General features: G+C 47.1%; 1 protein-coding gene across 1 annotated transcript; it reads right to left on the bottom strand.

The window, feature by feature from the left end:
• Positions 1-499: 499 nt before the first annotated feature.
• On the bottom strand, positions 500-20,534 carry Pdilt (protein disulfide isomerase like, testis expressed). Its single transcript, XM_048332727.1, has 11 exons — positions 20,324-20,534; positions 18,822-19,028; positions 14,103-14,236; positions 12,468-12,605; positions 10,489-10,599; positions 10,277-10,402; positions 7,854-8,051; positions 6,268-6,388; positions 3,758-3,936; positions 2,193-2,276; positions 500-1,488 (listed from the first exon to the last, which is right to left on the bottom strand). Exons 1-11 carry the CDS (start codon positions 20,532-20,534, stop codon positions 1,216-1,218), a joined length of 1,782 nt encoding a protein of 593 aa, XP_048188684.1. The 3' UTR covers positions 500-1,215.
• Positions 20,535-24,882: the final 4,348 nt, after the last annotated feature.

The following is a 24,882-nucleotide window of genomic DNA, read 5'->3' as shown; positions in this document are numbered from 1 at the left end:
GTTCAAAGAATGGACAAGAGGAGAGGCTGGAGATTGGGAAGGGAGAGAGGGGAAAGGAGAAGGGAGGACAGATCTGCCAGGATGTCTCGGGACCCTGCAGGCTGGTGAACATATGGGATTTTATCCTAAAAGCAATAAAGACACCATTGCAGAGCTGAAACAAGTGGAGGTGTAAGAAGGCTATAGCTTTTTCGGAGATGACCCCAGTGGTTGTCATGAATATGGAATGTTGTCAGGGGAGTGGAGAGTGAAGACAGACTGTCAGGAAAGAGATCAATTATGAGACTTTGCAGATGAGTGAATAACTACCAGTGGGAATAGAGGAAGTGGAAAGAACTGTGGAAGGAAGTGAGTGGAGTTATAGGAAAGGAAGTGGGTGGAGTCATGGAAGGAAGTTGTGGGGCTATGTGGAAGGAAGTGGGTGAATTCATGCGGAAGGAAGTGGTGGGATTATGTGAAAGGAAGTAGGTTGGATTATGTGTTAGGAGAAGTGGGCAGGACCAACTAAGGGAAGTTAGTGGAGTTATGTGGACGGAAGTGCGTCTGGTAAACTTACAATGGGAAAAAGAAAGGCCATGAACTCAGCATTGCTTGAGTGCGTAGGTGACGTGCTGCTGCGGTGTAGCGTTCTGGGGACTGCTTTGGGGATAGATGCCTTTCTGTGCCGATATGCAGCATAAGCCAATCTATTCAACTCATTTGAAAGGTATAGCCAAACTTGGGGTATCACAACCTGGTAGGAGACAGCACATAATACGCACAGTCCCTCAAGACAAGATTGCAAGGGATGCAGCTCAACAGCTCCAGCCATGTGATCATAACTTAACCTCACTGTACCTCGGTTTCCTTACCAGTATGTACATGAGGACAAAGAACAAAATAAAATAGAAATAAAGCGCAGCAGCCAGCAATGTTATAGAACTAGAGTAAGACCCCACAGATGGTAAACAGCCATTCAAGGTTGCCATTGTGACCTCCCTTGCAAGTCCTGGCTGAATTCCAGGCCAAACAGCTCTCCTAAGGCAGTGAGTGCCAAACAGGAAAAAGTTAGTGAGAAGAAAACCAGGCGGGAGACATTCACAGGGTTTATTAGCCTACCCCCACTCACCCCGTGAATGTCTATATACTATATACAATATAGTATTATTGGAATAGATCCATGCAGAGAATGAAGGGCCTGGGAACTGGGCTCCTTCTCTTCTGGCTTTGGAGAAGCTAAAGCTCTTCCTTGACTTTTGGTTTCTTGTCCTCTCTCGGAGGTCCCTTTGGCTTAGCTTCCTCCTTCTCCTCCCCCTGAGTTGTTTTTGGTTGTCCTGCTGACATTTCCAGCTTGGTCATGTTCTGCAGCTCGGGGAACTTCTGCTCAGATAACTCCTGTTCAGGTAACTTCTGCTCAGGTAACTTCTGTTCAGGTAACTCTTTCTCCTCCAAAGATACCTCCTGATCCTCTGCTAACACCTCCTCTTCTAGCTCTTCAATGGATAATAGCTATTAAAGAAGAGGGGAGAGGGAAGACAGAGTAAAAGGGGAAATGCAACCACATAATTAGATGTCCTGATTGTGATTGGTTGTGCTCTTTTTTCTAGATGTGTCTAGAAAGAATAAAGCCTTTGGCTTGGGGCGTCTTCATAGATGAACAAGGTGGCACAATAGTGCCTGACGATGATACCACTATGGGGCCATTCTTCTATTCTAAATTAAATCCTCAACTATAAGCTCTGCTAAGGAGATCCTTGTCCTGGACATTGTCTGAGACTACTAGGTAGCAGTTTAGAGCTATAGGGTCATCTTGGGCCTCCAGGGAACAGCCAGTCTACCAGTCACCAGATGGAATGAATTTCCATCATTGCTGAAACAGGGGAATAGTGTCTTTGACCTTTACGATCAACAGAAAATTCACATGGAACCTTCCAGAAGATGGTCTCATGAGACATCATGAGGGAACAGAAGGTGGAAACCCCATCCAGATGCCTGGGTTCGTTTACCATTTCTGGAGAGTGGACTCTGGGTAGCAGCCTAGGGCGCTTCGTTACCACCAAAGGCTTCGTTCCTCCCAGTATTCCCAACATCTCCCATTGCCACTCCCATGCCATCAACACCCTTGAAAGAAAGTTCCCTCCAAGACACACTTCCCCTGCCCCCACAGAGTTCTTAATTTTGAATGGGAGAGAAAATTGCTGTTTGCTCTGTACCTCATCCTCAAGCTGCACCTTCACATGGCTTTCCAGGAAGTTGGAAAATCCCTCCAGGGTATGTTCTCCTTGATACAGCACATCCTGGGGAGAGAACAGAGCAGGTGAGGGTGGGCACCTCCTCCCAGGCCAGCTGTGTAAGGATTGTTCCTAAGAGTCACAGGGTTCAAGTTCCTAATGGTGTAGATTATGTTGAGTGGGTGTCTTCACCTCTCGGAGCCTCCATTCACATGAATCTCTAAAAGAAAGGTGGTATTTCTCCATTATGTCATAGTAATGTGGTAGGTCATACAGCATAGATGATTTTTTTTTTTAAGGCCACATTGCCAGATCTGAAGGCCTGGCTGCTGAAGGAACCTCTGGCTCAGTTTCCTCATCTGCAAGGAGAAGTTCAGACCAGTAAACATTAAATGAGTTGATACATGAAATACACTAGGAACAGTGGTGTGTCCTAGGCTACATCGTCTATTATGAGAATATGATAAGAATAGTAGTGACTTTATAAATAAAGCACCGGACACACGGCTAGTGCTCAATCATCACTGTTCTCCTCTTTTAATTGTGTGGTGTGTGTGTGTGTGTGTGTGTGTGTGTGTGTGTGTGTGTGTGTGTATGTTCGTTCCAGTCCTAGGGGTTGAATTCAAGGCCTGAGTGCTGTCTGTGAACTTTTTTCCCCCCAGGCTAGTGCACTACCACTTGAGCCACATCTCCATGTCTGGCTTTTTAATGGGAGATCAGCGTCTCAAGGACTTTCCTTGCCGAGGCTAACTTCAAGCCATGATCCCCAGGTCTCAGCCTCCTGAGTAGCTAGGACTACAAGCATGAGCCATCGGTGCCCAGCTCTCTCTTCATCTTTAGGAAGGTCAAGAAGCCATTTCCTGTCATCAGTTGTCTTGATAACTCAGATCATTCGTTGACTCTCAACCGCATACTCTCTACCTGGACACGTTGTCCACGCCCTTCCCACTTCCACCTTCTACACCAGAAGGGCATCATTGTGACAATGCTGAGGTTATCCTGCCCATCTCTTCACTTATACCATGCATCTCCCCCCTCCACCAGTCACGGTCCCTCCTTGAATCTGACTTCAGTGCCCTCTGACCCTATCCCTCAAGTCTCATTGCCTTTAGAGATGGTCCCACACCCAACTGTACTCTTCTCAGGAGCAGGGACCTGGGCTCCAGCTTCTTCAGTTGACACTGCTCCTCACCGGCTCCGGCGGTCTGCAGAGCATTCTGTCAGTACTGGTGATCGTCATCATCACTTGTCTCATGTGATACCACCCCATCCCCAATATTCTGTACTATCTGGGGGACTCTGTTCCCCCTGACCGGTCCACACCCCTATTTGGTGTAATGATGAAGGCATTACATCTTGAGTTCTGTACAATGAGGGCATGTCATAGAACTGCAGCTACTTGAAGATAAACTTGAACATGAGAGCTTCCTGGGGGCTGGAGCTATGGTAGAAGGCAGAGCTGGAGATAGAGCAAAGTCCGAGACCCTGATGGTACACAGGGCAGCATTGTCCTTGATGTCAGGGGCAGGGGTCCCAAGGCCTTTCACCTGTTCAGAGTTGGTGGGGAAAAGCCTGAAGAATGGGTACGGCTCTGGGTTGGAGATTTGGATATCGTTGGCTGTGATGTCGATCTTGGCAATGATGATTGTGGTGTGGTTTTGATACTTGATGCCCAACATCTCCAGCAGTGGGAACAGAGCCCTGCACTTTGTAGACCAGGGTGCATCTAGCAAAGAGAGGAAAGGTCACTAGCCTGGCACTTGTAATCCTAGCTATTCAGGATGTTAAGATCTGAGGATCATGGTTTGAATCCAGCCTGGGCAGGAAAGTCTGTGAGACTCTTACCTCCAGTTAACCACCAGAAAACCAGAAGTGGAGGTGTGGCTCAAAATGGTAGAGTGCTAGCCCTGAGCAAAAGAGCTCATGGACAGCGTCCAGGCCAGATCACGCCACCACTGTGCTCTTTTTACCATGGGGATGCTATGCAAATTGCTTTTTTTCTCATATAGTAGATTATTTTTACAGTTCAGGTCTTAATCATTATTAAATGAACTAAATGGGGGGGGGGTGGAAAATTACCATAGTATCTTTTCCACCCAAGACCAACACTTCTCATGTGTTCACAGTTTCTTCTCTTTGTAACTTTTTTTTTTCAAAATTCCTTTCTTTCTAGTGTTCCACTCCAGTAAGAGGAAAAAACCAAGGAAAATATTTATGCTAGATGATACTCACACCTTCTGCTATAAAGTGGGAAGGGAAGGGTGCACGTGTGTGTGTGTTTGTGTGTGTGTATGTGTGTGTTAAAACAGAGCTTTTTTTCAGAGATTAAGCTACTTCTCCAAGATCATCCTGTAATTAGAGAATTTTGAAGCCATGTCATTTGAATGTAGAAAGATTGTACTACAGATAGGTGCTGGTGATCATGCTTATAATCCTAGCTCATTCAGGAGACTGAGATCTGAGGATCATGGTTCCAAGACAGTCTGGTAGAAAAGTCCATGAGATGCTCCTCTCCAGTTAACCAGCAAAAAGCCAGAAGTGGAGGTGTGGCTCAAATGGTAGAACACCAGCTTTGAATGCAAAACCCAAGCAAGAAGATGAGAGGCTCAGAGTTCAAGCCTCTGGACTTGCTTGTGGAAAGTCCTGTGATCTTTGCATGGTTGGGTAGGGGGTGCGTTGGGAAAAAAAGAACACCTTCATCCTCATCAAACTCAACACTTCCGGCTGTGTGGGAGGAATGGTCCCCAAAGTACCCACACTCATCTTTGCATGATCATTTCCTCATTTCTGAACCAAGTGCTTCCATAGCCAGGCCCTCTTCCAGCAGCACCCCCAAGTTCCCCAGAGTGGGGATGGGAGGAGGTGGAATGGCTACCACCCCAGGGAGCCAGCCCGACAGCCCTGATTCTAAGAAAATGAAGGTACTTTTGCCTTTTAGCAGAAGCAGTGAATGTTCTCAGAACTCTGGGTGTCAGGTAGGCAGACTGTCGTTGAAAGGCAGTAAATTACCCTGATTTGACTGCAAATGCCTAGTTCCGTGAACGAGACTCTGCAGCCTGATTGTAAAAGGCCCATCATTCACAATCAATTCAGTGATGGATGGCACGGCCCACCCGCTGGACCTTTGCCCTTCCTACTTCCGGGGGGACTTTGGGTAACGTAATGAACCTCTCTCTCTGAGGCTGCACTGCCTTGACCTGTGTCATGAAGAAAGCCACTCTCCTGAGTCACTAATCACACACCTTTCTCCAAGCACCTGCCTGGCTCATTGGTAAATGGCCATTCAGTAACTCTCCCTGACAAAATAAAAGATGAGAGTTGAAATCATTTCAGAGTCATCTTCTCTATTGTCTCACTGGCTCCTCACCTGCCAAGTAGAAACTATAGGAAAGGACAACAACCCTTAGGCAAGCTCTGGAAATAATCCTAATATAATACTAATAGTAATAATATATTGTCATTTGGCAAGTCCAATCACGGTGCAAAGGGAAAGTCCCTACACCAACCGGGCCATTGGATATGTCACACATAAAGACCATGGCCAGAGGGATTCTAGACACAAAGGTAGGTGCTGGAGTCCAACTGCTTAGGTTCAAATCCTCCCTTCAGCACTTACAAGCTGTGTGATACTGGGCCCTTTGGCTCCCATAGTCTGTGTCACAGAGAGAGTCTGTGTAATGAACGGTCCATAGAAGGGAGGGGACAGCATGGAGAAGATGAGATGACAGAAGATAGGTGATGCTTCCCTCAGGACAGCCAACCAAACCATATTAGCTCCCAACATTATTAGTTTTCTAAATCACCACAGGCCTGGGTTATCTGGGCGGCAAGCCATCGCATTCTAAGAACTCATTTGGCTGGAGGAAGTGGCATGGTAGCAGACTGCAATGTGATCTAATCTCTGACTGTTGGGGAGGTAGGTTTGTTCTTGGGGACCGTTGTTATGGTGGTAGGCACATGGATCTGGGAAGTTGCATTGCTTAAGGACTCAAGGAGGACTCGTTGGGCCCCTGTGCTTCCCGCCGCCCCCCCCCCACCCCCAGGGGCAGCTGCTCACAGAACATCACGAACACGTCCCTCTCCTTGTCCAAGACCACGACGTTGAAGCTCTTCCCCACCAACTGCTTCACCGGGCCCTGGTTCCAGAATTTGGGAATGTCTTCACTGGGTTGGTGTTTCTAGGAAGCAAATCCCACAAGGGCCACCATCTCATCAGAGAACCAATGCCACGTCTCATCCTAGAGACTAGGAGAGCCAACCCTGAAAGGCTACCCCAGATCCACTCATCCATCTTGACCCAGTTAATCCAAATTTACCCTTGAGATTGGCCTCAAGAGAAAACTCCTTTGACCTCCCCACCTGCCCTCCCCCCCCAAACCAGCTGAGGTCCTGTTTGTTCATCATGTAGAGTTGCTTTTCTGTGCATCTCATCCCATGTGTGTCTATCCCACAAGATGGAATGTCATCAAAGGATTTAAATCATTGAGGATCCACAGGCACATAGTAGGACCTCAATAAATGCTTTGCTGATGGATCAAATGAGAGAATAAACTCAGCTCTTCTGTTCCAAGGAAGTATTGGAAACCTCAGAAAACATTTTCTCTCCTCCCATTGTCTCCTGGCTCTCTCTGGCACCCACTCCTTTCCCGCCACTTGCCCCCTAACTGCCCCCAACCCATGTGGCTCCCATCAGTACCACAAGGGCATTGGAGCAGCTTCCCAGTTTTCTCCTCGCATCACTGCCAATCCTCACTGTCTTCTTCCTTTTGAACTGTGCAGATCTGGCTTCCCATGGCTTAGCATGCCAAATCCTTCAGGTGCATACTTATAAAGCCCTCGTAATCTGGGCCTCTGTTGTAACTTCCTAGCTTTCACATGTATCCTCCATCTCTCAAACCAACCCAGAACCCCTAGACAGCATCAGAATGGCAGAGGAGGACAGGTGCATCAGAGAACAACTCCCACTTCACAAGGCCATTGTGTCCTGTGCATGGGAAGGTCAAGGGGAGACACCCCAAAGTAAGGATGCACTAGAGTCTAGGTCACCTGGAGATGCTCGATCTCCTCCTATTAGCCAAGAATATTGTGAAGAACGGCCCCCCTTTGCTCCCCAAAGGCATCCCGGTTTGGAATGTTAGTAATATGATGTCCTTGCTCAGGAGAACAGTGGGGGGATATCTTGCCTAGGGCTCTCCTTCCTCTTCCCAGAAGTCTGTCACCATCAGTGTCCCTAAAGCCTCGGAGGCAAATCCTGATTGTTCTCCATCCCCATGGTTGCATGGAATGGTTGCAGTTCTAGTCCTTTATCTCCAATAAATCAGAAAAGGCCAGAAGTGGAGCTGTGGCTCAAGTAATAGAGCAGCAGCTCAAGAGAGCACATAAGGGACCATGCTCAGGTTCTGAGTTCAAGCCCTAATACTAGCACACACACCAAAAAAGCCTTTTTACAACCAAAGACATAATGGTGAAATTATAGGCTCAGGAGAAACCAAAAGCTAGACAGATTCAAGGTGAAGAACTAGAAAGAATTTCCCCATATTGAGCCATGAGTTCTATTCTACATCTGACGAAAGCCAGTTTTTAAAAAAATTACAAGGAATAATCTTGAAGTTCTGTATAAAATGTAACTAAGAACAAGCTTACCTTGGCATTTTTATTCAGGAAGCTGCGGCCAAATTTCTTGAGGTTTTCATAGGTTATATCGTCTGTAGGCATTTTGTACCTGGCATCTGAGCTTAAGTTTAGGATTTGGACACATGGGGTGTTGACCTTTGTGATCCGGAAGTACTCGAAGACAAATTTGTTTTTGGGTTCGTCTGAATCCACAAGGATGAAAAGGATCTGCAAGTCAAAAAAAAGAATTCTTGTCTTTCAGAACCTTTTGTGGAGGGAGAGGAGTTGTAACCGAATGGGATGCGAATCGTGGGGTCTGTGCAGCACCCCTGGCTTAATGAAGGCTTCTTGCCAAACTCATAGGCAGGCAGCAGCTGTTAGCACTTGTCATACTTCTTTTCTTTTTTTTGCCAGTCCTGGGGCTTGGACTCAGGGGCTGAGCACTGTCCCTGGCTTCTTTTTGCTCAAGACTAGCACTCTGCCACTTGAGCCACAGCGCCACTTCTGGCCATTTTTTGTGTTATGTGGTGCTGGGGAATTGAACCCAGGGCCTCACGTATAGGAGGCAAGCACTCTTGCCACTAGGCCATATCCCCAGCCCCCCACTTGTCATACTTCTTAGGGAAATAAAGAGAGGCCTGACCCTGGTGGCTCATGCCTGTCAGCCTAGCTACTCAGGAGGCCGAGATGTGGGGATTGAGGTTCAAAAGCCAGCCAACGCTGGAAAGTCCTGGAGACTCATCTCCAGTTAATCACCAAAAACCAGAAGTGGAGCTGTGGCTCGAGTGGTAGAGTGTTATCTGTGAGTGAAAAAACAAAGGGACAGAACCCAAGCCCAGAGTTTGAGCACTGTTCCTGGCACGTGCACACACACACACACACACACACACACACACATTGATAAACAAAAATAAGGAGAACAATGACGTGAATAGCCTGATAGTGCCAGTGGTGACAGGACATTAACTGTAGGCACAGAGCTTAAGACAAAACAGATTTGTTTCTCATGACGATAATGGTTGTGGTATTGGAACCCTTAGGAATTGTACTTTTGCTCATCATTTTTTTTTTAACCACAGCTCAGAGTGGTCTGAATTAGCAATCCTAACTCAGTCCCCAGTGTGTCAAGACTTCGACTTTGAACTTCTGTGACAACTCCCTGTTTTGCGCATGAGCAGCCTGGAACCTGGAGGTCAAGGCTCTCTTCATGTAGCTTGTAGAAGGAGACAAACTTGAGTTCAGCTGTATGTGGTGTGATGGCTGGGATGTCAGTGGTCATTTGCCGGATACATCCACACCTCAGGCGGCACATATTCCTTGACCCTCGCCTCCAGGCAAGCGCTGCCATCTTGCCATGGCCTGGAGCTGGTGGAAGGGCCTCCTTTCCGCCCCCCCCTTCCCTTCCCCGCTCCAGCACAGCCAGCAATTCCATGCCCATGGTAGATGTATTAAAAAGGCGGGTGAATGACAAGTCAAAGGCTAGGCAACAAAAGGAAGAGAAGATAGGAGCAGATGGATCTAGAATAAACTAACAAATACTATAATAGCATTGACATGCAGACCAGAAACACAGTTATATAAACTCACATGCGAGGGAGAACCATGAAAGGAGTGACACTGATCAAGATGCATTATTCTCATAACCTGACACATAAAGTGGAAACGCCTTCAGATAACCACTTAAAAATAATGTTATGGGGCTGGGGATATGGCCTAGTGGCAAGAGAGCTTGCCTCGTATACATGTAGGCCCTGGGTTCAATTCCCCAGCACCACATATACAGAAAACGGCCAGAAGTGGCGCTGTGGCTCAAGTGGCAGAGTGCTAGCCTTGAGCAAAAGGAAGCCAGGGACAGTGCTCAGGCCCTGAGTTCAAGGCCCAGGACTGGCCAAAAAAAAAAATAATAATAATGTTAAAAATGTAAATGACATATGTATTGCTACATATTATACAATATATAATGTAACATGTTATTTTTATATAATATGTACTTATATATTGTATGTGCAATAGTATATATATTATGTATATAATGTATTGTATATACATATATTACATAATTATATATACTATTATATATAAATATATGATAATATATTGTATAATATATAATGATATGATATACAGTATTTATAATAATATACAATAACACATGTCATGTAATGTATATATGACAATATATTACATGACATATGTCACAGTTCTATATTATATGTACATATAATGCACATGTATTATATATTACAATACATTAGATTATACTATATGATTTCACACATATGTTGTTATATTGTATTATGTATAAACTATATTATACATTCTTGTATATATCATATATTGTAATATAAATTATATGCATGCAAATAAGCAGGGCAGGAAAAATGGTCTTTGGGTCTGCAGGCCTGGCATCTCCTATCCAGGATTCCCCAAGAGCAAGGTCACATTCCACAAACCTTATTTTGGAATTCCTTCGATGCCAGCTTATAATGCTGAGTTATGATCTCATATGACTCAGAGTTTCTGGAGACAAAGAGCAACATGTGGTTTGAAATGCGCAGTTCGTAAATCAGATCCCGGTTCTGCAATTACAAAGAACACAGGTGTCATGCGGAGCGGGCGCACGCAGCCGCCCCAGCTGTCCTCGCGGGAACCGGTGCCTGCTCACCTCAGCATTGTACTCGATCACACGATCTGTGAGGTGCTGCTTTATGACTTGATTGAGGTCGTATTTGTTGGTACTGTCGTTGATCAGCTCTCGGCGTTTCACCATTTTCCCCTTGAACAAAAGAAAGAAAAGCATTGAAGGGAAGCTTCAGAGATGCATATAAGAAACATAAATAGCACATACAGTAAGTATAAGTAGCACAATTTTTCCCTAGAGGAAAGTAAAACACCAAGGACGCTGATGGATGTAAGACATAGCCCGGGTACCTGGTAACTATAAACACTGAGCAAATTTTCACATGGATAATGATGGATATGTGGCAACTGTGAAATCTCAGATCTCAAATAACCATCATCTCTAATTGACCAACATCCCAACTGCTGTGCTCTGAAACACACTGACATATTTGTGCTGAGTTTGTGTCACCTGTCTTTCAACCAATGGGCAGCCCCCAGTGCCAGCCAAAAGCTGAGGGCATTGGGGAAACCAAGGCAAGTGCCTTCCTGGGAGATTCAGAACTTCTCTGATAGGCAACTTCCTTCAAATTCATCTATAATCGAAGTCCCATCCATCCATCTCCCTTCCTCCCAAAGCATCATCGTGGCCTAATGGTTCTCCTAAGTCTCCCCAACCTCTTTGCTTCTTTCTGAGACATATCTCCTAATAAATATTCTCACATATCTTAAATCTGGCTAGGTAACTGCTTATCAGAGGAATGTGGATTGCCAGAGAGAATGACAGGACTCTTACAGCAAAGTCTGTGGGGGAAGGAAGAGAAGAAGTTACGTTTTAATTTCTAGCCCATCTTCTCCGGACCCTCAATCATTCCATCTTGGTCCATACATCTCTCCTCTGGACTCCTGCAATGTTCTTCCACGGCCTTCCCATTTCCCCTGGCTTCCCTTCCAACCCACCTCCCACACTTCAGCCAGACATAATGATGTCAGAACACAGGGCTGATGAGGGTTCTGCTTTCATGGCTCCAACTGAACACAGGGCCTTGGTGCATGCTCAACCACTGAGTTTTATCCCCCAGCTGCTCTAAACCATTAAAATATATTTTCCTGCTGGGTGCTAGTCACTCGTGACTGTAATTCTTGCTGCTCAGGAGGCTGAGAACTGAGGATCCTGGTTCAAAGCCAGCCACAGCAGGAAGTTCATAACACTCTTATCTCTAATTAAGCACTACAAAAACTAGAAGTGGAGGCACGCCTCAAGTACCTTGAGCAAAAAAATCTCACCCAGGCCCTGAGTTCAAGGGTGAGGACCAGCACTACACACACACACACACACACACACACACACACACACACACACACACACACACTTGCCTCATGGCAGGTGAAATACAAAATTCAGGTATAATAAATACCTGTTCCCCACATTTGTCTTTGACTTTGGGTTTTGTGGTAGGGTTTATTCTGCAGAATAAACAACAGGAAGAAGGGGATGGTTTAAGGGGCACTTTGAAGATATAATCAATAGGACTAAGGTGGCATATTGGTTATAGGGGGTGGAGAAGAGTTGCTGTATCAGCTTGGCAGCTGGGGTTTCTGGCTTGCTTCCTAGATGGGAGAGAAAGTGGCACCATCCACTGAGCGGAGACGAACTCTAGAAAGGATCTGGGCAGCAGATTTCATCTGGGGGCTTAGCCATGCTGAGATGGAAGATGAAAGAAATCTACTTATGATGTAGGGGGGTGGGGGTGAGGGCTTGGAGAAATGTGGACCAGGAGGAAAGAGCTACTTGGAGCTAAGCCTCAATGAGCAACACTAACCGGCTAAGGAGAAGAGGTGCTCCCAAAGGAAGACAGCTGAAAAAAGTAATAATAAAAATTTAAAGCCCACCAGGGAACTGAGATTTCACAGGAATTGAGTGGTCGGGAGCCAAAGCTTGTATAGAACCCATACCTCTTCCCACTAACTGTGAACCAGAGGCCCTCCCCTGCCCCCACCACCAGCTGCAGGATTAAGTCCTACCTTCTTGAACACCAGGACGCTGTCCAAGACAACATGGAAACGCCCAAAAGCATTCGGGATTGCTATCACCCCAAATGTCAGCTCTGGGAAATCCTTGATCACATCATAGAACAATTCCGCTACTTCTTCCTCCAAGTCCTGCATGGAAAAACATGGATAAGACTTTTGTGGAAAGCTTATATAAGGGCTTTTTGTTTGTGTGTTGTTGTTTGTTTGTTTGTTTTTGTCAGTTGTCAGACTTGAACTCAGGGCCTGGGTGCTGTCCCTGAGCTCTTTCACTCAAGACTAGCATTCTACCACTTTGAGCCACAGATCCACTTCCACTTTTCTGGTGGCTAATTAGAGATAAGAGTCTCACAGATTTTCCTGCCTGGGCTAGCTCTGAACCACAATCCTCAGATCTTGGGCTCCTGAGTAGCTAGGATGCCAGGTGTGAGCCACCAGTGCCCGGCTTTTATTTAAGCTTATCTGGCTGATTTAAGAGGAAAATAGAAATGGTAGACAGTCTTTAATCTTCCTTTTTCCAAATCCTGGGGTCTCCCTCTGTCATCTCCCAGAAACATCTTACATATTAAGATTATTTCCTATCCTAAATGTTGTTCTGCCTATGGATCAAGTCCACACAAGGAAAAATCCTCAGAGATCAGAGGAGAAAACAATCTTTGTCTTTTTCAATTATTAAAAAAATAACAGATTTTTGAGAATCATCAATAAAATAGACAAAATGACACATATATATTTTTTTAAAAGCCTGTCCTAACTCAATGATTGGGAGCTTTTTAACATTCATCGTTTCATCCTTAATTACTTTCGGAAGATGCAATAGATTTGAGCAGATGGAAGACCAAATCTGAACTTGGTATTCAAGATATGACTAGACTTTCTACTTTCATTCTTTAGCTTGAAAGGAAACTGGGGCCAAAAATATTCTAGGAGGAGGAGAAGGGATGAGGGAAGGATGAGGAAGAAGAGGAGGAGGAGGAGAAGAGGCCCATGCTGAAATTCTGACCTACTGGGAGAGAGGGGTCATCCATTTAAATTAGTTAAGATCTAGGAGAAACTCACTTTCTAAAAAGCAAACCCATTTTCAAAATATAAAAATATAAATTCTAAATATTAAAAAAAAAACAATTAAAGCACTCATTCGTTGTCCAGGGCCATTTCTTACTCATATTTAAGCCCTCTGTGCACATTAGCCAACATCTCCCCTCGTTGTGTCTGTGACGAGGGCGAGTGTTTTTCAGATGGGTACATGCTTGTAAAGCACTAAAGATTTTCCTTTCTAAAGATGCTTGGAAAGTCTTGAAGGGTAGAGAAGGGCTTGGCCAACGCAGGCTGGCAGCTGGCGGCTGGCGGCTGGCGTTCTGATTCATAGAAAGCAATGGCTCCCAAACTAGAAAACGAAGGCATTCCTTTATCCTCTGGTGTTCTGAACAAAAATCCCAGAAAGAGCGACTTGATTACCAAGACCCACTCAATAAATATGTCTATCTCCTCATTCTTCCCTGCCCACCTACCTTTCTATCTACCCTCTCTTAACATGTCAGCTCTTGTGGCTCCATTCTTCTTTTGACTCCAAGAAAAACCAGGTGACTGGGTAGGGGAAATGGGGATCAGAACCACCCCACCCAGTACCTGGAAGAAACCCACAATGACCAGCGGCCTGGATTTCACGAAGTCTGCCACCTGCTGGCTGCTGTTGAACAAAAATGCTTTCTGGCTAATTTGTCTTCTCAACCAAACCACCAAAGCAGTAGATTCAACCACTCCTGGAGAGAAAGAGAGAGCCAAAGAGAGTTTGAGAGAAAGTCAAACGTACCTACCAAAGGTTTCCTCCTGAACTAGCAACAAAGCCCGGCCTGTTTAGTCAATAGAAGTCTCTTGTCTTGGTACCCAGCCTTGAAGATCAAGGTCAAGATCAAGGTTGTGACTTCCTCCCCTACCCCCAAGATCTAAGCTATGAATGCCCACAGCAAGCAGTTCATTACATCACTGAACCAAGGTCAAGCAAGACACTGTAGTTTCCACGAAATCTGAATATCAACTCCATGGTATAAGATACTCTTATTCTTCCTATTGGGGGACCAAAGACGCCAATATTCAGTTTACTCTTAGCCAATCAACAAGCAGGCCTCAGGATTCCGTGTAGGAGGCAGAAGTAGTCCCAACTTTCTTTCCTTAGGCAGCCTCCAAAGTGACAACAAATGGAGGTGATATGATCAAATGATAATTAAAAGGCCAGATCAGTCTGTAATTTGGGAGGAAATCCCAGCTGTGCCTCTATGATCCTAAATTCCCAAGCTGAGACCTCCCTCCCCCCCCCCCCCCCATCCTCTAAGAATCATAGAATTCTGACTTCCAGTTCTCAGTTACACAAAAAAGTCTTTGCTTCTAAATGAAGAGCCACAGAGTGTGGAGAATGCACTCGGGGATATCTAGGAATGAGATGTGTCTTTTCTAGGGAGATCCATTTCACATAATGGTCAGGGATATAAATGGGTTTTTTTCTCTTGGTCTGTAGATGAGATAGGAACTTTTATTAATTGAGGTGAATCAGTATAGGTTGTTGGATATCTTAGGAAGCCCCTCATAGACTGTCCCTCCTTCCCTTGTACACGTACTTGACAAACACATCCTGTGTGCCTGTTACTCAAGTGCTGTTGGTTTAGTCCTGGGAGTGGAGGGGAATCACGCGCATTCCCACCATTTCACAGCTCTCCTGGTATTCAGGAAGATGATCACCAAATCACTGCACAAACGTGTTGAAAAGCAACTCGCTAAGGGCTGGGCGGGGCTCCCTGGAGATGGTGATTGATGAGCTGGTTTTCTCGTTAAACTTAGCACTTGGTAAAATGGCTATGTCTTTGTTGGTGGTGGCGTTGCTGTTCATTTGTTCATTGTGAGTTCTCAGTGGCTCTACCATGCCTGGTACATAGTAGCTACTGTGTGTGTGTGTGTGTGTGTGTGTGTGTGTGTGTGTGTGTGTGTGTGTGTGCCATGCAAGAATATGGATGAAAGAATAAAGCAAAGGAGCCATCAGGGGACTTGATCTCAGCCCATCTTCAGACACAGTTTTTTCCGCCTTAGGATCCAGTTGAACGAAGGTCGCTGGGAGTTTGGTCATGGTGACTGCCTGCCTCGAGAGAACTGCCCTTGCCGGCCATGGTGGTGCCTCCCCTGGTGCTGGGCTCCGAGCCAGAAGACAAGGTGACAACTGAGGTATGAACGCTGTGTCAATGATTGACTGGGGCTGGCTCCAGGCTGCCTGTTTCCAGGCACAAATTGTGATCATAGTAATACCTCCATGAATACCCAGAGGCAAATCAGAGTCTCCTTCTTTGGGGAGGTGGCCAAGGCTATCTACCACCACAAATCCTTGGAGATTAGAGGAGGGGAGTCGGAAATTTGGCCTACCAAGGACAAGCTTCCACTAGTGCTCCATCCCCTGCCAAGTAGGCAGAGCTGCCATTACTCATCCTGTCTAGAAAGTGAAAAATAGGGACACCCAGATCTGCAAGACTTGTTCAAGTTTCTTTTTGTTGTTGTTTTTGTTTTTTTGGCCAGTCCTGGGGCTTGGACTCAGAGCCTGAGCATGGTCCCTGGCTTCTTCTTGCTCAAGGCTAGCACTCTGACACTTGAGCCACAGCGCCACTTCTGGCCATTTTCTGTATATGTGGTGCTGGGGAATCGAACCCAGGGCCTCATGTATACGAGGCAAGCTCTCTTGCCACTAGGCCATATCCCCAGCCCCTTGTTCAAGTTTCTGTACCTCACATGTGTCCTAAACTCCAGGTGTCCTGAGTTTCTTCCATTCAAACTCAAACACGTTTAAAAAAAAAGTCTAAATTCCAAATACTGGATTAGGGCCAGGGAACCGAGTCTGATAGTCATACAGAGCCCCATCTGCCATGCATTTAGTGAACAGCACAACAGAGAGCAGGGCTCAACCAACTAAATGGGGCCTGCTGTTTGATTTGTATAAATAAAGTTTTATTGGAACACAGCCATGCCCATTCATTGACATATGGCTGCTTTGGCACTGCACCCATTGACTAGGTGGTTACTACTGAATTCCTGGCTCTTAAGGCCTAACTGCCTGTGAGTGTGTGTGCTGTGTGTGTGTGTTTATGTTCCTTGCAAACCTTGTTTTGTGTTCACTGCGGCCCTAAGAGGTAGCTCGAGCCATCAGCCCCCATTTTACAGATGAGGAAACTGAGGTTGGACAGGAGGAAGCCATTGTTCCCCGGGAGAGGGGCTGGGTGGGGGAAATGCCAGGCATTCTGGGACCACAGAAAGAGGATCAGACTCTGTACCCCGGGCAATCCAGGACAGACTTTCTGGAGGAGGTGAGGGTGGAGCCTCCCGCATGGTGGAGGAGGCCCCAGGTGCTGGCTTGCACCACGAAGGAGTCTGGCAGGCCTTGGGGACACTGCCAACCTGACATGAGGCTGGAAGTGCCACAGAATGACCTTGCTGGTTCTCTGTGGACTCAGGTGCTACCTGTCCTTCCGGAAGAAAGGACAAGCCAGCCGCTGGGCCAGTCCCTGAGCAGAAGCAGTCTTGGACCCAGCCACCTGGGCATCTTGGTTTTGGTTTTGTGTTTGTCACGGCTTGCCCTGAAGACAGCACACCACCAGGAGCTTCTTGCTTGGGATCCAGGGTTCCTGCTGTTGAGAGTCAGTCCTCAACTTTCCCTCCCATCCCACTCCCTTTTCTTGCTCCCCTCTCTTCTTCTGCCAGGCCCCACCTTGCCCTCCCTTCCACTGCCCCTGCCAGCTGTAGGTAACTGAGTTCTGTCTGCCAGACCAGCTCCCTCTGTGTGGCGCCTGACCTCTTGTGGCCGTTCCAAGAACTGCAATGCACCCTGCAATCCAGGTCTGGGGCTGCATCTACTCCTCCTCCTCCTCCTCCCTCTCACCTGCCTTGATCTGACTATAAACACAAGGTCTCTACTCCTCCCCGCCCTGCCCCTGCAGGAAGATTCTTCCGCCTGTTTAGCTCCTAGGCCTTTCTTGTGCTCACTGCACTATGTCAGACCCAACGAAAGGCAGTCTCATTTGCCTGAGTCTTCTACAAGCATTGAGGGGCTGCCTGTTGATCAGCTTCCTTACAAGCATCTGTCTGACCATCCATCCATCCATCCACCCATCCATCCATCCTCTCCACCACTCCAGGCTGCATCCATTTATGCATTCGTATGTGTAACTCTTTTTTTCCAAGGCTCAAAATTCTCCCAACATCTTCAATGTCAAGATAGGATTTGATACATTGCAGACTGTCAGTGAAAAAAAAAAGGGGGGGGTGTTGCCTAAATGAATGCATCTATGCATAAGTTAAATAAAAATCAGGCACAGTGGTACACACTTGCAATCCCAGCTCCTTGGGAGGCAGAAATCAGGATTGCAGTTTGGGGTCTGCCTGAACAAAAGAACTTAGTGCAATCACCACCCCACCATCTCCACAAACATACTGGGCACGGTGGCTCATTCCTGTGATCCAACCTCCAAGAGAAAGCATAGGTAGGGTGACTGCAGTTCTAGGCCAGCTTAAGAAAAAATGAATGAGAGATCCTATCCAAAATATAAGAAAAACCAAAAAAGGCAATGGGTGTGGCTTAAGAACAGAATACCTGGACGGGTACTGGTGGCTCACGCCTGCAATCCTAGTGACTCAGAGGAGGCTGAGATTTGAAGATCATGATTTCAAGCCAGCCCAGGCAGACAAATCTGAAAGACTCATCTCCAGTTAATTGTCAAAAAAGCCAGGAGTGGAGGTATGGTTCAAGTGGTAGAGCACCAGGCTTGAGTAAAAAAGCCAAGGGAGAATGTGAGGCCCTGGGTTCAAGCTCCATTTATGGCACACACACACACACACACACACACACACACACACACACACACACACACAAAGTTGAATGCCTTCCTAGAAAGTGTGAAGTTTTTTGTTTTGTTTAGGCTTACAAACACTTCCTGGGCCTAAGGACCCTGTCAAAATGCACCTAAAATAGAATACAAGGGAGTAAAGTGTGGAATTAGGAACTTAGTCTCTGGTGTGGTAGTTTCCCAGCCTTGCTGGGCCTCTCTGGGCCCCCTTTGGTGACATGCAGTCTTGGATAGAGGCAGCCCAATAGCTATGGAAATCTCGTTTCCTCGTGGACATAGCTGAGAGTATCTGTGCTCACAGCACAACTCTGCAACTAGAAAGGATGTTTGCCACTTCTGTGAATATCACCCAGAGCAATCTCCTGCCTCCTTACCCGGGCTGCTGGCTGGGTACAGAGGAAACATCGGGTTGCTCCAAGATTTTAAGACTTCACATGAGCACAAAATCATCTCAACACCTGAGCCCCATTACCTTTGCAGGCGATGGGCTCTGACCTGTTGCCCTCAAAGAACAGCTTCAAGTCTGGAGTCTTCTTGATGTTAAACTCCTGCTTCAGCTCCTTCTCCACGGAGATATCAACTTTGCCGAAGCCAATCCCATTCTTGCCTTTGCCCAAGATGTCCACAGCTTTGCCCAGCTCCTTGGCCAAGTTCCTGGATTGCTTTGACAGTGGATTGTCTGAAAAGAACCAACATGAGGGCAGAACTAGCCAGGGCCTCTCTCTGTCCTCCCCTGCTTTGGGCTCACGAAGGAGTGAGCACAAGAGTTCAGAAAGTGTGACCAAGCTGTAACCCAATGGGTCATGAAATGGGGCCATTTGAGAGACCCACTTAACAAAGGCCCTCTGGGCTCGTGATGTTGACAACAATATGTGACTCAGTCTCTCTATGCTGTGGTTTTTCCTTATAGAACTAATAATGGCCACTTCCTGGAGTGAGATAAGATTTATTTACCAGTCAAAGCCATACTGTTTACTGTCTTATAAGAGCTTTATATGTATCAAGTGATTTTTCACCGTGGGGGTAAATCCAATTGTGCTGATGTCAATTTTATGCATAAGGAAACTGAGGAACAAAATGACCCACTTGCTCATGGTCTTATGTCAATGAGAGCCATTACCAGGACAAAGGTCAGTGAGTCCTTGCCCTCTGACCTTCTATGGGTATATGCATGTACTTCCTTTAATGACTATCAAGGGTGAATAAATAACACTTCATAGTTACTATTACTCTTGTAAACATTCTGCTCTTCTTGTAACAGTCAAGCGATTCATTTCTCTGAAGGTCACTTTAGGAAGCCTGCCAACGTTTTGAGAACTCCTTGTGAATTCAATTGGGTGCTGGCAGGAATCAATGATTGCCAAGTGATGAATTTAATTGAGTGTCTCTTCTGATCTCAGCCAGTGTGGAGGGAAAGCATGCATGCGCTTTCAAGTATTCAAACTGCATGTGATTCAGGGCAATTAAGGAATATAAAATCAGGGCTGGGGCTGTAGCTCAGCTGTAGAGCTCGATCTCCAGCAACCACTCAAACAAGTGGGAGAGGAGGGTAAGTCGGTTGGCTCCGTGTATAGACCAGATCCCTAAGTCATTCAAGAACGAGGGTCCCTTGCAAAATCCAAAACAACTTCCACACCTCTAAGATACCACAGCACGGGGAACCCCCACACCTGCATTCCAAAAGGGGGTAAAGTGAGGATCCCAAGGAAGGATCAGCCCCCTGAGCCTGAGTGGAAGTGGGGGGACGGGCATTCCTATCCAGACACCACACAAATCCAAGACCCAATGCCAGCCTATCAGCACCTGGCTGAACCTGAGATGCCTGGAATTAGGGAGCAAAGTCCCATAGTCCCTAATTTTGTTTAAAAAATCCATTGCGTGTTCTCTTGCATTCAGCACTTTATGAAGGTGGGGTGTTGCTCTCCCGCCCCCCCCCCCACCCCCTTGTCCCCACCACCGAAGCCAGACACTCACAGAAAAGCACCATGAGAAAGCGGGTCTGGTTCAGCACCTGGGTCAGGCCGGCTGGCGTCAGCACCATCAGGTTGCCTTCTTGCACGATGTGCAAGGGCTTGGAAAAGTTGATGCTGGCGTCTGTGGCATCCACCTCCTGGTAACTGTGGACCACCGAGACCCCAGAGGCCAGCAGCAGCAGCCCCAGCACCGGCATCCGGGGCAGTTCCATGGCAGTCCTGCAGGAGGCAGCAGAGAGCGCACAGCCCTGGCTCAGTGCTAGTTGGCCACAGCAGGGAGGTCCACCACCCTCTCCACACCCTCCCTCCCATCTTCCCTCCCTCTGCCTCCTCTGCCTCCTTCCCTCTCTTTGTGCTGGTCCTGGCCGAAGCACTCTACCCCTTGAGCAGCAGCTTCACTCCTGGCTTTCTGATGGTTGATGGGAGATCAGAATCTCGTGGACTCCCTGGCCCAGGCTGACTTGGAACAGTGATGTTCAGATCTCAGCCTCCTGAGTAGCTGGGATTACAGGTGTGAGCCACCAGTGTCCGGTCTCCTAGTCTTGATCTCATGCAGTCTTAGCCTTGGTATACCACTCTCCCCCCCTCCGCCAGCCCCTTTCCCTTTGTCATCTGGGACAAAGGGAATTGCTTCATCTCTGCACCTGCTCCCCTGGCTAGAATCCCCTGGAGCCAGCTGGGGTCCATCCTCCCTTAGAGTACTGCCCAGCCCCAGGGTTAGCGCTAATGTAGGAGGAAGTGGCCTTGATGGGAAACGTCAGCCATCATGGTAGCTGACAACATCGCCATACCACCAGCCCAGCACAGACATTCTGGCTGCTCCCTCTGCTTCTCCTCTCCCCGCACCCCCACCCCAGCATGGCACTAGAGATCCTTGTGTTCAACATGAATTCCATCATGTCACTCCCCTCACCAAAAGACCCCGCTGACCTTGTGTCTCGTGAACTCTAAACCTTGCCCTGTGACCTCCCAGGTCCTAGTCCTTATTCCCATCCTACCTCACCCGCTCTCTCTCCTCTCTCTCTCTCTCTCTCTCTCTCTCTCTCTCTCTCTCTCTCTCTCTCTCTCTCTCCTCTCATCAGTCCTATACAGACAGCCTGGGCTCCTTCTCTTCTTGTGCCTCTGCCTACTTTGTGTTTTCTCTATGTCTTCATCTTTTCTGGTCATCAGAAGAATCTTCTCTGACTCCCTTGGCCTTGCCCCACTTTGCCACTAGTGTCTGCTTCCTCTTCTGATTTATTGACTTGCATTATTGTTTCTAACTTGTATTTATGTAAAGACCAGATCTTACCATGAAGCCCGGGCTGCCCTCAAACTCCTGCTCCCCCTGCCCCATCCTCCTGAGTATCAAGAGTGCTAGGAGTGCAAAAGAGTAGCCCCATGCCTACTTTCTAATCTTTAAACATAAGCATCATTATCTCTAGCTCCTAGAACAGTCTACAGATCTGATTTAGGGGATCAGTGAGTTATTTGCTGAATTAATAAATGAGTAAATGAATGAACAAATGATCTACTTTAATTCTCACAACACACACCATAGCCACTTTTCATGGTTCCCAGCCAGGACCACACATTCAAATCTCTTGCAGGAGTTTTGTAAAAATAATAATAATAATAATAATAATAATAATAATAATAATAATACTGATTCTTGAGCCCAAGCCCGGTAGGTTGTACTCTCACAAGGGCAGGGTTGGTTTGAGTGCCATTTTTTTCTCTTACAGGTTGGTGCTAATGAGCAGCCATCTTCAGTTAATGGCGCTGAGTGGAGGAAAGGCTGCGAGGGCAGACCTGGGATTTACCTGGAGGACCGAGCTGGTGAAACAGCAAACTCTGTGGCACCGTAGAAGGGGCACAGTGGCCTGAACAGCGGGCTCCTGGCCTCTCCTGTGACCAGAGCAGCGCCTGGAAGCGATGAGCTTTCCAATGACACTGAAAGGGGCAGAAACGCAGCCCCTTTCCTCAGCACACAGAGGCCACAGCAATGTTCTGAGTTCTGGGGCCCTGGAGGGCCTGGGGGCTGGGGGGGGGGGGGGGGGGGAGCTGAAGAATGGGCCATTGTTGAGTAAGAGGAGGCCCCTCCCACGAGGCCTTGCTGGTGGACACCAGGGGGCAGAGTTTACTGGGGGAAAGGAGGGGGCAGATCACTGGGTGCCTGTGGACTGGAATCTAGATCCCAGCTCTGTCCTGGGCAGTGTGGCCTTGAGCTGTCAATTACTTTTTTCTGGGGCACCCTTTCATCCCCTGGACAATGGCACGCAACTCCCACGGGTGTGTAAGGGCTAGACAAGGTAGCAGGTGAAGAGGGAGAAATGGAGGAACTGGAAGGCAGGACGCACTGCTATCGCTTAGTGCCTTTTTTCTCCTTCCTTCCTTCCTTCCTTCTTTCCTTCCTTCCTTCCTTCCTCCCTCCCTCCTTCCCTCTCTCCCTTCCTTCCCTCCCTCACTTCTTTCCTTCTTCCTTCCTCTTTTCTCTCTCTTAGATTCTCTTTCTTCCTCATCTTCCTCCCTTCTCTCCTTTCTTCCTCCTCTCTCCCCTTCCTTCCTTCTTCCTTCCTTCTTCCATCCTTTTTCGCCTCTCTTTTTCTCTCTCTCTCCGTCCTACCCTCTCTTTCTTTCTTTTCCAGCCATTCTTGGAATCAAACATGGGGCCTAACATATGCTAAGCAAGCACTCTGCCAAAGCCCCCTCTTTACTCACACACAGGCCACTTTGCCAGACCTCAATTGGGCTTTTGTTTTGTTTGTTGTTTTGTTTTTTTTTTTTTGCCAGTCCAGGGCCTGAGCACTGTCCCTGGCTTCTTTTTGCTCAAGGATAGCACTCTACCACTTGAGCCACAGCACAGGTGGCTTTTTCTGTTTATGTGGTAGTGAGGAATGGAAGCCAGGGATTCATGTATGTTAGGCAAGCACTCTACCACTAAGCCACCTTTCCAGCCCTACCTCAGGGCTTTTGCCTTTGCAGTTTCTTCTGCCAGGAAGCTCTTCAGCCAGGTGTGCTCAATGTCCATCTTCTTGGTTCCTTCGGGTCTTTGCCCACACATCATCCTTTCCTCCATTGGCCTTTTCCTGACCACTTTGTTTAATGGACTAACAACACCCCCATCTTAGACATTTATCACCTTCTACATTTCCTGTCATTTTCTTTGCCTAGAAGATAATAGGTGCCCAATTAATATTTGTTGAGTGAATAAGTGAACAGTTACTAATATTAGTACCATTGTTATTACAGCCAGAGTTTTCAGCCCTCAGCCCTTTGTCTCCTGCTTTTTAGCAAATGTTAATAGGGGGGAGTAGTTAGCCATATTGATGTCAAATTGCTTGAGGATAGTCAGTCAGTCCATCTATCCACTTGAGAATAGAAGTGTGGGGTTGGGAATGTGGGCTTAGCAATAGAGTGCTTGCCTAGCATGCACGAAGCCCTGGGTTCGATTCCTCAGTACGACATACACAGAAAGGGCTGGAAGTGGCGCTGTAGCTCAAGTGGTAGAGTGCTGCCTTGAGCAAAAGAAGCCAGGGACAGTGCTCAAACCCTGAGTCCAAGGCCCAGGACTGGGGGTGAGAGAGGAGAGAGAGAGAGAGAGAGAGAGAGAGAGAGAGAGAGAGAGAGAATAGAGAGATGTATCTTTTCCATATGACTGGAGGGTCAGAGATGAGTACATTGTCAATGGAAAACTACAGCCAAGCTTGACCAGGTGGAAGGAGAGAAGCTGCCCACACAGAGAAGGTCCCACTAACCCGAGCAGGAACTGGAGACACAGGGGAGTTGGACACAGTGAATGATAGGTACCCAGTGTGACACCAGATTTTCAATCGATCCTGGAGGGAAAAAGTTCCAATAGCAAAGACACACACACACACACACACACACACACACACACACACACACACACACACTTTGTACCCAGAATGTCAGGAATCACTTTGTACCCAGCACAGTGCCTGACAGAGATCATTGAATAAATATTAATTACTATTCATAGACTCGGCAAACATTTACCCAACTCTCCCAAAGCAGAGAGTACCGTTCTCAGTGCTATGAGGGCCATCAGACAGGAAGTACTGGGAGCCCCAGAGATGACAGCTACCAAGCAAGCAGGCAGGTTAAAACTTCACAAGCTTCCGGCCCTGGTGGCTCATGCCTGTAATCCTAACTGCTCAGGGGTCTGAGATCTGAGGGTCACGGTTCAAAGCCAGCCCAGGCTGGAAAGTCTGTGAGACTCATCTCCCAACTAACCACCAGAAAACCAGAAGTAGCACTGTGGCTCAAAGTGGTAGAGCACTAGCCTTGAGCAGAAAGGGCTCAGGGACAACACTCAGGCAGGCCCTGAGTTCAAGCCCTGCAACCAACCCAAAACAAACAAACAAGCTTGAAGTTTGCTCATGGCAATAGTTAACTCCACATTGGCAAATGTCATATGTCAGGACATCTTTTACAGTAATCATTTCCCAGCAGCCTCCTGTGAGCTCGAATCCCAGAAGAAACAACCAGGAGACCAGGGTGGCTGGAACAGAAAGCTGGGAGAAGAGCCATGACAGAAATCCTGTGTGCCATCTTTCA

Source organism: Perognathus longimembris, chromosome 23 (assembly GCF_023159225.1).
Source record: "Perognathus longimembris pacificus isolate PPM17 chromosome 23, ASM2315922v1, whole genome shotgun sequence".
NCBI classification, from domain to species: Eukaryota; Metazoa; Chordata; class Mammalia; order Rodentia; family Heteromyidae; genus Perognathus; species Perognathus longimembris.
This window is presented reverse-complemented; position numbering and strand designations above follow the sequence as displayed.